The sequence below is a fragment of the Limanda limanda genome, chromosome 19 (assembly GCF_963576545.1).
Source record: "Limanda limanda chromosome 19, fLimLim1.1, whole genome shotgun sequence".
NCBI classification, from domain to species: Eukaryota; Metazoa; Chordata; class Actinopteri; order Pleuronectiformes; family Pleuronectidae; genus Limanda; species Limanda limanda.
The window spans coordinates 21,078,577-21,091,926 of record NC_083654.1 but is presented as its reverse complement, the minus strand read 5'-3'; the positions used below and the strand labels follow the sequence as shown (position 1 = coordinate 21,091,926).

At 43.7% G+C, this 13,350-nt stretch overlaps 1 protein-coding gene across 3 annotated transcripts; it reads right to left on the bottom strand.

Moving 5' to 3' along the window:
• Window positions 1–2,338: 2,338 nt before the first annotated feature.
• On the bottom strand, window positions 2,339–12,513 carry brd2a (bromodomain containing 2a). Of its 3 annotated transcripts, none has more exons than XM_061092287.1 (12): window positions 12,042–12,513; window positions 7,600–7,900; window positions 7,094–7,231; window positions 6,773–6,923; window positions 6,349–6,548; window positions 5,729–6,259; window positions 5,347–5,475; window positions 5,029–5,220; window positions 4,664–4,932; window positions 4,099–4,418; window positions 3,763–3,891; window positions 2,339–3,518 (listed from the first exon to the last, which is right to left on the bottom strand). In XM_061092287.1, the coding sequence occupies exons 2-12, from the start codon at window positions 7,870–7,872 to the stop codon at window positions 3,391–3,393; spliced, it is 2,460 nt and encodes an 819-aa protein (XP_060948270.1). In that variant the 5' UTR covers window positions 7,873–7,900; window positions 12,042–12,513; the 3' UTR covers window positions 2,339–3,390. The 3 variants fall into 3 exon arrangements, with proteins under 3 accessions (XP_060948270.1, XP_060948268.1, XP_060948269.1); XM_061092285.1 differs by lacking the exon at window positions 12,042–12,513 and adding an exon at window positions 10,654–12,006; XM_061092286.1 differs by lacking the exon at window positions 12,042–12,513 and adding an exon at window positions 11,660–12,006.
• Between the last annotated feature and the right edge of the window lie 837 nt (window positions 12,514–13,350).

The following is a 13,350-nucleotide window of genomic DNA, read 5'->3' as shown; positions in this document are numbered from 1 at the left end:
AGTTTAAATTAAAGAAAGGTTTTTTATTAAAAGTTAAAAAGATCAGAAGTCTGCGGCTTTTACTTCACTTAACTTTCAGTTTTTCAGCCTTGATTCGTCTCGTTAAGTTAAAATGATCTCATTTAAAATATAAGGATAATGAATCAGGACAATTTAACTTCCTGAAACCAAAAGTCAAAACACCCAGTGAATGGTTTTATTTCTAGTTCTGTTAATGAATCACCAGAGTCAGCCTCGACAAGAGTCTCACACCTCACAGCGGCCGCCATGATGGAGTCCTCTCGTGTTGTTGTAGTTTCAGGGTTGTCCACTTGAGGGCACCAAAACACCGAGTGTTTGGTTTCATTTCCGGTTCCGTTAATGAATCACGAATCGTTAAAAGTTTATAAACATGAAGCTGCTGGATCTAAACTGTGGAAATTAACTCTCACGAATCATCTCCAGTTTACTGAGGCTCCGTTTACCGAGAATCACACACCGTCATCTCACTTTCGTCTGTCGTTCCTCTTTTGTTCTGAAATCACTTATCGGAAATATTTTCTTTATTGAAGTATATCTAACTTGACACTAGTAGTGTAATTCCTCATTGTCGCCGCTAGAGGGCAGAAAGACCCACCGACGAATTTACACTCATGTCTGAACAGTGCAGTTGTAGTGACGCACTGTGACCACCAGAGGGAGATTTTATTGATCAAGTTGAAATAACAGAATACCACTGTTCCGGTGAGCACTTTACAAAATAAAACTATTGTCCGTCTGAATAGCGAATAACTTTAAAGTGACAAAAAATACTTAAAAACTGGTCACAACAGATTAAAGGTTCATAATAAAATAAAATAAGATAATCTTAAATAGTAGTAAGTAACATGCAATACTTAAGTGTAAGGAATATAAAATATATATATAGAAATATATGAATGTAATTAAACAGCTATAAACAGAGTAAATAGATAAGAAATATATGCAGCGTGAGGATATTTACAGTGAATGAATTGCACATCATTGATCAAGTTAAAACAACAGAATACAACTACTCCCGGGAAGCACTAAAAAATAAGACTAGTTTCTGTACCGTTTAGTTGTAGTGACGCACTTTGTCCACAAGAGGGAGATTAATTCATCACAAATTATTTGTTACATTTCTTCATCGTCATTAAGCTTCTGTTTTCTTTTTGTCTTTCATTTGATGGATATAAGTATATACAATTTAAATTAAATAATAATATTGTAAAATTGACTAAGTTAAACTAAACTCTCTCCACTGAAGTCAAATCAAGGATACAAAATTCTGTCAAAACTATAAATGTTGACACTAAAAAAGCAGCATAGACAAGTTTCATGGCCCTGACAGACTCCTCATTTATAGCAGAAATATTATCAGTGCTGAAGAATAAAAAATTATCTTTTTCTTCGATGTTTCTTCAAACTCACTCTTCCCTGTTATAAACTTGAATAAAATGTCTTGGCAGTCGGTGTAAAGACAAACGTCTCAGTTTATTTCTGTACAGATGTTCAGATGAAATGACAGAGACACAAAGCTTGCTGACAAACTGCAAAAGAATGAAACTGACAACTGGAGTATTCTAGTCTCAGAAGAGAAACCAAAGAAAAAACTCTGAACTAAGTTACTGAAGAGGAAAGAAAAACATGCTTATAGATATGAGACTGTAAAATATTTACACTTCTACAATCCCCAAAGTTTAACTGACTTGTTTCACATTTCAGACTTTAACTTAAAAGCTTTTGATAACTTTCAGAATTATGAAAAGAAAAACGAATCTGTTCAAATAAATAATCAAACACAATCATCTAAACTCAATTCAGACAATGTTAAAAGAAAAGGAAAAAACCCCATAACCTAAATCACTTTTTAGTATTTCCACCAAAACCAACAGTGCATCTTTATTACTCACATGAAAACAACTTTTTTTACCTACGATCCTATAATTAATAGAACACACTTTCATGTTTCCGCCAGCAACTTTACTTTCTTTATGTTGTTTATCATCTGGAGAAGAAAGGAATCTCTCCACATCTTGGTAAAAAACGTCTTTTACTGCGATTTCAAATCACACCAATCAGTAAAATGACTCTTTAATGAAACTCTGCTCATTCAGGAGCTGCCGTTGATCTTTGAGTTGTTTGAGAAGCACTTTTACTTTAGCGACACCGCAGCATTGAGAACAGGCGGCTCATGAAAATCAATCCAGAACCTTAACGCTTAAACTAATGATTAAAATATCAAAAAAACATAAAAGTAAAAGCTTTTTCCTCCTACTTGTTGGAACTGAAGTCTTGGCAAAATCAAACTGCAGAAGAAATCAGAAGAACCAGGATGTTATTTCGGAACGGGTGAGTGGACAAGACACGTCCTCACCATTTATTAGCAGATTGGTCACAGAGAGAGAAAAAGCAAAACGTTTACAGAGAAATTGAAAAAGGGGATGAAAAAAAAAACAGCCAACATGAGAACAGAAATATTAACATACAAACTGATGCGTTATGTCACATTTCTGTACAGTGGCCAACCCTTTAAACGAGAACATGAGTACACTAGGATGCAGTAAAGTAGTACATAAGTATGCAGGTGTTGCCAGCTCCTCTGTATTGCATGCATTCTGTTTTCTGCTGAACCAAGGTGCTTCTGCGTGCAGACCGGTTTTCAACGCCTGCGTCAAAACTACGAGGGATTTCACAAGGCTGCACTCGTGGTGCCGGGTCACACACTCACGCATGTGCATGCAAACACATACATGACTCATTCTCTCTCTCTCTCACACACACACACTTCCCCTCTTTGTTAACCCCCCAAAAAACTAAACAAACCACAACTCCGCCCCACGCCAGAACATCTTTCCCAGAATGAGGGAATAAATTAGCTCATTAAAATGCTTCTTTATAAAAGAAAAATAGATTTTTATATAACTGTACATCTCGTCTATACAGCATTAGGACAGGGAGCTCGGTAAGAAGGAAAATTATCGCCAGAAATAAGACAGATTCTGGCTCTAGCACCTTTATCCCTCCAAAGCATCCACCGCTCTTCTCCTTTGTTCGCAGGACATTTCTCCCTCTGCACGACGAGGCCGGTTCTCCAGAGAGCGGCAGGACGTTTCTAAGAGTCTCCTACGATCCATCCATTCATCAACCCTCAAAGTTTGCTGTCCAGGTCTGGATGAATGAGCCGAGCGCAGTGAGAGCCCCGCCCCTCTCCGTCTAGGTTGGACACTCGTTGAGGAGTTGGACCAGTTCTGTCTCCTGCCGGTTCCGTCCGAACCGCCCTGCGGCTCCATCATCGGTGGATCTACTACAGCTCAGTCCACTCGGTTTGTAATCGAGACATTAAGGGTCCTTCACGTGACCCCTGTGACGTGGAACACCTGCCGCTTCTCAGCCGGAGTCGGATTCGCTTGTGTCTGAGGATGAGGAGGAAGAGGATGATGAAGAGGAGTCCGAGGACGAGCTGCTGGCGCTGAGGCGTGCCGGCTGGGTGTTGGTGTCTGTCGCAGGTTTCTCTGCTGGGGAAAGAATCACACAAACGGTCAAGAACATGTGATGAACACTCAAGAGTCTACTGCCATTTCAAATGAAAATAATCATCAGATAAAGATTTGTTAGGTCAACATATAATATCAGCACATTGAAAACATGCTGCACGTAGACACATGCAGAGGCCTGATATCTGTGAGTGTGAGCAGCTCAGAGCAGTTTGACTGTTGTGTCTTGGTGGAGGTTTGTGTTCTAATGAGCTGCATCACTCACGTTTGCTCTTGGGAGGTTTCTTTCCAGAGTTCAGCTGCCCGCTGACGTCCATCAACCTTCTCTCCAGCTCCTGCTGCTTCTCCAGAGTGAGCTCTTCCCGGGACTTGCCAGCCATGTTCTGTTTACTTGCTACATGCAAATAGAAAAGTATAGTATCAATAAGACGAGCGCACATTTTCAAAGATGTACAGCTCCAACGCCAAGGCTTAAAATGTGTGTTACATTTTCAAAGAATCTGTATTTTACATCAACCTAAGTGCACTTTAACACACGCCAGCATCTAAACATTATAATCAAAAAGGCGAAACATATGATATCGGCGCTTGTGCTACTCACCATATGGCTTTCGAGGTTTCTTCCTCAGACACGTCATGACATATCTCTCCAGCTCCCGCAGCGTTGAGGGCTTCAGCGTCTCGAAGTCGATCTCGATCTCCTCGGGGTTGGTGTCTCTGAGTGAAGGCTCTCGGGACTGGATGATGTAAACCACGCGGCCCAGCTTCTCGCCAGGCAGCTTGTTGATGTCCAGGCTGAGTTGACGCTTCTCATCATACGACATGGGCGCCGTCTCCTCCTCCTCGTCAGAGTCAAAGTGACTCACTATGGGTTCATGGACCGGCTGAGGCAAGTTAAACATCATGCGGCTCTTCTTGGCTCTAGTGGACGTCAGGAGAGGTGGAGAAAGATAGAGAGTCGGTTATAAGACGAGAATCCAAAAATGCCAATATAACATTATATAATATCCTTTTAAATAAGTGCAAATTTTGAACAGGGATGACTATTTCAATCTGGATTCAGTCTCTCTTCAGTTTCCTCATGAACAAAGCTCCTGAGAAAACCTGATCCAACTTGCAACATTTGCTATCAGTTCCAACTTTGTCCACTCGGTGTCAGTACTCACTTGCTCTTGTTGTTTTTCTTGCTCGGGGCCTTCTTGATCGGTATAACAGGTACGGCCACAGCGCTTTTGCTCTTCGATTTTGGGGTTTTGGTAATTTTGGGTGTTTTTGGAGGCCTTACCGGCGGCAGCTCTTCCTCCTCTATCCTCCGATGCTTCTCCTTTTCTACAGTCTTCTTCTTTTTCTTCTTGTCTTTCTTGTCTTTCTTTTTCTTAGGTTTGACGATGGGGCCCTGGGAGAGTGCAGTGAGCTGCTCGTGCACGGCTTTCAGCTGAAGAGAGACAGACAGGTTCATAATAAGGGTCTTGCCAAATTAAAACTTTATGACTTCCGGTTTTCCTGCTCTGGCCTAGAGTCAAGTACAAACCTGCTCTTGCAGCTCCGCCAGCCGGTTGGCCCTCTCCTCCTCAGAGTCAGAGCTCGGGCTGCTCTCGCTCTCCTCACTCTCACTGCTGGGCTCACTCTCAGATGAGGAAGAGGACGAGGACGAGGAGGACGATGAGCTCGGTGGTGCCGGAGGCTCGTCTGGCATCTTTGCAAAGCAGAATTCAAAGACATCCTAAAATGAAGAAAAGCAGTTGGTCGTGGACCAGTTTACAAGCAGGAACATCGAGGATTTGAGGCAATGAACTTGTGCAACATATCTAACAATTAAAAATGGTATCAGTGAAATCTGGAGACTAACCTGGAGTTTTCTAGCCATGGCCACCACATCATGATCAGGGGGGTTGTACTTGTAGCAGTTAGAGAACATCAGTCTGACGTCTGCAGAGAACTGATGCGCATCACGATAATCTCTGCCGTCCATCTTGAGCTAACGACAAGAAAGAAAAATTGATTTGAGTTTACTTCTGAATTTCAGAAACATTAGGGATTGGAATTGTCCTGTTCACTGATTTTAATTACATAGCGTATTGAAATGATTTGCTTTTTGACTGTTTTTAATATTTTTATCTCGGCAGACGCCACATGATGGCGATGGAACAGTATTGTATTGTTTGGATTCATCTGCTACTGTGAACTGCAGGACTGGAAAACAGCGGTTTGTGTTTTTCTAACACAAGTACCTTGATGGTGCTGAGGTCCATGGGCTGTTTGATGATGTCGTGGTAGTCGTGGAGACCGAGTGTTGAGGCATCGACGGGCTTATAGAACGGCCAGGCGTACGCTGCATGCTTCTTCGACAGCAGCTCCTTCAAGACCCCGCTGCAGTAGCGTAGCTGAGGGCTCAGCTTGCTGCGGCGCACCGGTGGCGGCAGAATGGAATCTGGTAAATCCTTCTTGGGAGGCTTGATGGGTCGGCCGCTTACTCCTCTCCTGCTGTTTCCTGATGATTTGGAACCCATCATCACTGTTCCACGGCCCATTCCCATGGCCATACTCATCCCCATTCCCATCCCCATCCCCTGGCTGATGCTGAGGCCTTGGTTCATCCCCAGGCTGGAGTTATGGTCCACCTCAAGAGAAGTCAGGGTGAGTGGCGAGTTGTGCCCAGCGCCCATCCCAAGGCTGATGCCACTGACACCCATTGTGCTCATGATTGGCATGGCTACAGTGGTTGGGGTGGTTGTGTCTGCTTTCCTCTTCACACCCTTTTTCTGTAATTGAAAAAAGGAAAGGTTAGATGAGTGTTGGGTCCATAGTTTAGAGTCCAGAGCCTACCGAGGATCAAACAGTCAGCTGTTACCTTAGCAGTGGGCTGGGTGGGAGGCAGACTTGTAATGGTGGGGATACTCTGTTCAGTTGGAAGAACAGAGGGCAAGCTCTTGCTCATAAGTGTTTGTGGGGGGGTGGAGAGAATGGAGTCGGGTGTTTCTGGGGTGGGAGGAGAGTACGCTGACTGGGAGACAGCTGGGACCTGATGAGCTGTTGTCACTCCTCCAGAGACTGGGAGAAAAGGGGGGAGACTCAATCCATCAAATTGTATTTGGATAACCCAGATTCACAAAGTTTCACAGATCTTAACAAGGTGCGACATCCTCTGCTCCTTACCCTCAACAAGAGTGAGGAAAAACTACCGAAAATATTAGCATTAACTAAAATATTAAGTAACCTGAATTGTGGTCATACATCTGTTTTAGTTTTTTTTCTTTCTTGCAGCCAGGACTCACCTGCATTTCCTCTGCCCTTTTTGCCAGGTTTGACTGGTTTGCTCCGTAGAGGCGCTGAGGGAAGCTCCAACTCATCCTGGGGCATCTGAGCAACTTTCTGTAGGAACGCCTTCTCCAGGGACTGGGCCATCAGCACTATGTCATCTGTAGGCTGCAGAGGAGGAAGTTTACAACACCAGAAACTTTTAACAAATGTCTCTGGTTTGTGGATAAAGAAAACTGCATTTTTGCAAGTTCTCAAGACAACAAGCAGCACTTTTCTGGCAGGCATCAGACAATCTGTTACCGGGTTATTTCTCTCTCTCACACGCACTCTCTTACCTTGTTATAAATGTAGCAGTTGGTAAACATGGTGTTGAAGTCCTGCATGCACTCACTGGCACTGCGGTAGAAATTATTTTCCAATCTCCTTTTAATGCTGCCCATGTCCATGGGAGTTTTGATGATCTTGTGATAGTCCTGGAGGAAGACAGACACTTTCAAGTCATGAAAAAGGATAGAAAACTTCTTAAGATTACTTCTTAACCGTGGTTCTATACAGATTCAAAACCAGTTATATTAGCCTGTAGTGGTGGAACTGGTGTTGATATCCTTCTAGTCACAGTAATTTTGATGATAAAATAGATGATAATGTCCACTAACAGTAATGGTCAAATTGGCTGGTAGGGAGAGGTCTTCAGAGGATGTTTTTAACAGCGCCACAAGATAAACCTGTTGTCATCCTGGAATAGCCTGTCTAAGTCCCGCCCTGACCCCCCCGGCAGCGAGACACCACACTGGACATTGAGCTTGTTGTTAATGTCAGATTTCACACAGTTCACACTCACAGGCAGGCTGAGCTTGGCTGCGTCTACAGGTTCGTGGAAGGGCCAGGCAAAGTGGTGCCTCCACAAGGACTTGAGCAGGACTTTTTGCAGGAACTGAAGTTGGTTTGTCATCTTTCCATCCCGGTTGGGGTCTTTCACCAGCGGGTGAGGGGGTCCCGATTGGGCCATCTGACTGATGGTGGGCATCCCTGGACTCTCAAAGCCCTCGTAGAGCAGTGAAGGTTTTCGGATGCGTTTTCCTGCTGTGCCCTGGTCCATCTGTGTGACTCCCATTATGCCAACATCAAGCCCGATGTGGGAGCTGTGGGGAGCATAGTTGAAAAACCAATGAGCTGTTTATCCAAGTTGCCAAACCTTAGAAAACTCATTGTCTATTAATCAACCCTAATACAACGCCATCCATTTCTTAGTTATGAAATGAGCCCAGTGTATTAAATGTAACCAGGTTCATCGATAGCATTTACAGCAACTTACAAAAGAGATGGAATTAAACCAAAAAAGCATGACCTTTGTCTCAACTTCTGCTTGGATGATGCTAACCTGCAGCATGTCTGAGTGTAAGAAATAGTTTTATTATATTTTTATATATTTTATATTTAAAGTGGAAAGTGGTATCTGCATACACTCAAAGTGTTATTTCTCAGTATTAATGGATTCATAATATCAGGCCCATAAATAAAAAATATAGTATGTTATTGTGTCATCTTAGTAATGTAGTGTCCCCTAGTTGACATCCACTCTTATTTATCCTTCAGCACCACCCACTTGCATAATGTATGATGCAAATCCCCTTCACAAGGTGCACATTCTTTACATTACTCAGCAGGCAGACATCCGCCTGACTTGGAATGTACTCCTGCCATATCAGCACTCACAGCCCTGGGAGAACAGGCATGACCACCACTTCCTCCGCTTTGTCTATGTCACCAGTTACACACACAGAAACTCCACCCTCATTTCCCTGAAGGAAAAAAAACTCACTGGTCTCCCAAAGGATCATGGGTGGAGCTTCAGCTGCCATGTTACAGTAATGACTGGACTATTCAGGACGAGACTTCTCCAGATTACCATCAGCAGGCTGGGAAACTTGTTTCCTACCAGCCACTCTGCCTTGCTACAGATATCTTCTGACACCTTGTTGTGCCATGGACCGCCACATCTAATATTATCATATACTTATTCTGCACCTTGCAGAATAATTTTGCACAGGTATTGTAAGCAAGCCTAATCTCTACAGAACACTCAAGAAACCTGGGATGTGGTTATGCTGGCTTTGATCAGCAGAGGGAGTTCAGTGACGGCTGATTTACTTCTGAGAACTCCCAGCAGCTGTACAAGTCTACCCCCCCACCGACCGCCTGCCTTCTTAGGGGATGTTGACACTTCAATACCAAGAGCAACTTTGTGAAGAAATAATGTTGACACAACTTACCGTTATGTTAAGATCACCTAAGTGTTACTGTGTTGGTGACTCCACGCAAATGTTATATGTCCACAGGTACAAACACAACACAACTCCCTCACCTCCGCCAACACCAGGTTGAAAAGGTATTGAGTCATACTGGTGATATACACGTGAGTGTTGAATTTATTTTGCATGTCAATGATATCACAAAGGAATCAATGTCCCTGCTGGAAAAACAACAGAACCCATTTTGAGGTCAATGAAATTTAATCATCAAACTGAAGTGTCACCATCTCCGGTGACTTACTGACTTGACAAGATGTGTTCCAGGGATAAATACACACCGAGGCTACTTCCAGTCTGTTTACACTGTATAGTGAGTGACCTTGAAGGAACTGATGCAAATATTGAAGAGTATTGCAGTGTTTACATCATACTGTGATCACATGGGGGGGGCACGTCTACCACCTGTACCCCTGATTAACCATTTGAGCAACAATAATTGTTAACTTAGCTGACCTTGAAAATATTTAGTAATAGTTGACATGTATGAAGACAGGACTGTAAGCGATAACTGCACATATTTGAATTATGTATTTTTAATGGCAAGGTAGGCCTTTTTGAATGATACAACTTTTGGAAACACATTTTGACAGTTAGTGTACTTTATTATTAAAAGGGGGAAAGTATGTACATAACATTAACATCCCTAAACAAAAACAAGAGTTAATCTTAAACTGTAAAGTGAAAATAATACTATACATATGATTTGGAAGAAGAAGATGATTAATGATTGATCAGGTTAAAATTTACAAAAAAAATGGTATTCGGTGGAGTTCTTTAATGATATTTGAAAAAAATCTTTACGACAATTACAGCTAATGCTAACGCTTGTGCGACTTCCAGGGCTGTAACCAGGCAACCGACTGTAACACCCAACACCCCCGATAAGCACACCTCAAACTGGAGCAACAACATCCGTCCTCCTGCTCACATTCAGATCTTAGTGATGAACCATATATAAATAACGGTGATGGAACTGGTACGGTTAGTGGAGTTAACCCGGGGCTTACACGCAGTGTTGTTTTACCGGTACACAACACTCACCGTCACATGGCTACAATAACAACAGGCGGAACGAGTCGAAACACCGGCGTGACCTCGCTCCTCTGCCCGCTACACCACTAACCGCCTATACGATACCATGGTCCAGTTATAAATCAGCACCTGCTAACGCTGCATGCTACACTTAAATTGTTGTGTCGGGCAGTTGCATCAGATCAGTGACACACGGACTCTTTAACAACTCACACCGCCTGCGAGTCGCATAGAGCGGTGGAGCGCTGGGGTCTGAAGCTAATGCTAACAGCTAGCACAACTAGCAGGCAGCGGGAGAGCGGCCAGCGGCAGAGCGCTGCGGAAGATGGCGCCTCGACCGAGCAGCAGCTCGATTCAACCCGCGGACACTTAACAGTTCCTCCGCACAGATTCGTATCTCTTTACCGAGCTTCCTCCTGCGTCACACTCAGCGTCCGGTTCTCTCCCACTCGCAACCGGGCAAACCGGCTGCGGTTCTCAGAGAATAATCACGGAAAAGGAGTAAATAATCCCCCTGGCGGGAAGCTGGGAGTCGGTTTACCGGTAGATACCTGTCAAGCAGCGGGTTCGAGGCCATGTCCGTCCGGATGGATCCGGATTGTTAAGAACCCAGGACCCGTCTCTGCTCGTCGCTGCTCTCCGCGCCCCGCCACGAAAACACCGCCCGGTTTGCTTCGTTGAAATGGCGACGCTGCGACTACACCCGTTCCTTTATAGACTCATCGTTCACCCCATTGGCCACACTGCACCGACATGTCACCGCCCTCTGCCTTCCTATTGGCTGCTCCAGGTGCTCATCAAAGTCACCACGCCCCCTGACGCGGGAGGTACAAAGACAGCCTTTCGAGCCCACCTATTCGCAAGTTTCTGCTGTCAGTCAAGAGAACGGCGCAATGCTATTGGCTGTGCGCGTCCTGCCTGACAGAAACACGGCCTGTGATTGGCTCCGCTCTGAGTCCTGTACAAAATGGAAGTAGCCCCCCTCCTCCTCGCACTACATTACGTCAACGTGTGCAAAGCGACGACGATGATTGGACGACACGGGTCTAACGCGGGCTTCCAGCGCGAATACTAACGAGCTGATTGGTTCTTGCGCCGGGTCACGCGTATCCCTGAGGAGCCCAGAGCCTCTCCCCTCTAACCAGAACGACCGCAACACCGCCGCCATGTTGAAGTGTTACAACCGAATTATAAGAAATAACTCGAGTAAAACATGAAAGATAAACGTTAACACATGAGGACGAGTCGCCTTCTCTGCTGCTGCAAACAGAGGAAAACACATGAGGCGTCGAACACACGCTACTCAAGAATAAAGCGAACAAATCCAACTGGATCCACAATGACGACGCAGTAAACTCCTTCCACACAAAGGCCCCAGTATCACGCTCACAAGACCAAAACCAGCTGCATGACGAAGCACTTTTCAAAACTGACCTCACAACTCATTTTAACTAACTTCGAATTCCTTTGATCCAAACTTGACGACTAAACACAAAGATCTCAATTTAAACCACAAGATTAATAATCTTAGGCAGTTTGGAAATACAAGTACTATACCTGGCCTTGAAGGCTTTACACGAGTTGTTGAATCCACAACTACGAAAACCACTGAAACACCGAATCTATAAAGATCTGTAAAAAGTTACAGGACCCAGCAGATAAGAGTTAGAGAAGCACATGCGCCCATCCCCCACAGCAAGGTTACAGATCCCCACAATGTCACTCAAACAAACCACGGAGGTTAAACTTGGTCCTCACAGGGTTAAATACAAGATTACTTCACACGAGCTAATTCCGTAAAAACGTTTTTAAAAAGTTAAAATATCCACAAAAAAAAGTAAATACTTTTTGTAAAGTATGGTAGTAAAACAAAAACAAAGGAACTTGGGATTCATATAAATACAAGAGTCGAGAGGTAAATTCCAAAACAGAGCGAAACCTTTCTTCAAATAATCTCGTCGTCTTCCAGCTGGATTCTCTTTAACCAGCACGTTTCCCTCCAACATGTCCGCCGCCTTCTTCCCCCTCTGCTGCCGGGGGGGGGAGGGGAGTCATGTGACGCAGCAGCGCACTCTTCCTCAAACCTGAACACGTGGCACTGCGCAAAAAATATAAATTCAACTTCCTCGTTTCATCCTTTCAAATGAAAACGTCTCTTCCGGTAGATCCGCGCCCCCACGGGCCGATGCAAGCCGGGATTCGAGCTCGATTTGGGGACAAAGTTGCAAGAAAAGCCGAACAAAGCTAGAACCGTCCGCTTCCTTTCCTGCGCTCCGATTGGTCAGAGGCGGTCACATGACGAGGAGGAATCCAGGGTCGTTGCCTGATTCCCTGTTTTCCTCCATCGTGACGTTAATCCTCCGCCGAAGGGAAGAATCCTCCGCGACGTTTGCGTCTCAAACACGTCGCAAATATCAACTTTGTCCTGAAGTCGATTCCTCTGGATCCCAGGCTCTTGTTTTCCATCGAGACCCGTGCGCCTGCGCAGAGGCAGCAAAGAAGCCCTGAGTCAAAGTGCAGGAGGCTGATCCAACAGCACGTTTAGGTTTTATTCTCCCACCGTCCCCTGAATCACAATACCATGAATATCGAATCATCATTTGCCTAAATTAATTGTGAATTTCCTGCCACATCTTTTTAGTGTTTGCTAACCACGTGTTTCCAATGGTTTGGGATGTTTTGGTGGTTTATATGTGGATTTCTACAGGAAGGGGCCCTTACATAATCAACATGGAAATATATGATAATACAGAAATATGGGGAAATTATGGAAGAGCCAGATTTAATCATAGGCTTATTATTAATTCCTTATTGGTTATTACTACATTCAACTATGTCCATCTACTGCTGGGAAGAGATCTCTGCAACTCAAAAAAATACAAAAGAAAGGTTGTTTCATCTACTCATCTGTTTGACTACAATCATATGCAGTGATATAAAACATTGATTATAAATAAAAGAAACAAACACAGTGAAATCACAATATAACATATTAAAATAAATTATTTAATTGACAAAAGCCCCAAACCAAAAGTTCCATGTCACGACACAGTGCCTGAAACAAAATTACAATTTCAATATTGATTTCCTGCTAATATATGCTTACCACATATTATTAATTTAGAATGTTTGGGTTGTTGAGGTGTGGATTCCTATTGGACAGAAATAAATATATATGATAATAATAACGAAATATGAGAAATGTAAAGAAATCATTCAAAATATATTAATTTAATCCTAACTGAATA

Bases quoted from the DNA above. Each gene is read 5' to 3' on its own strand.
- brd2a (XM_061092285.1), bottom strand. From the start codon at position 10,679: ATGGCCTCGAACCCGCTGCTTGACAG. The intron at 6,549-6,772 runs GTGAGTCCTGGC...CTTTTCTCCCAG, and splicing joins AAAGGGCAGAGGAAATGCAG to TCTCTGGAGGAGTGACAACA. The intron at 4,419-4,663 runs GTGAGTACTGAC...GACGTCCACTAG, and splicing joins AAGAAAAACAACAAGAGCAA to AGCCAAGAAGAGCCGCATGA.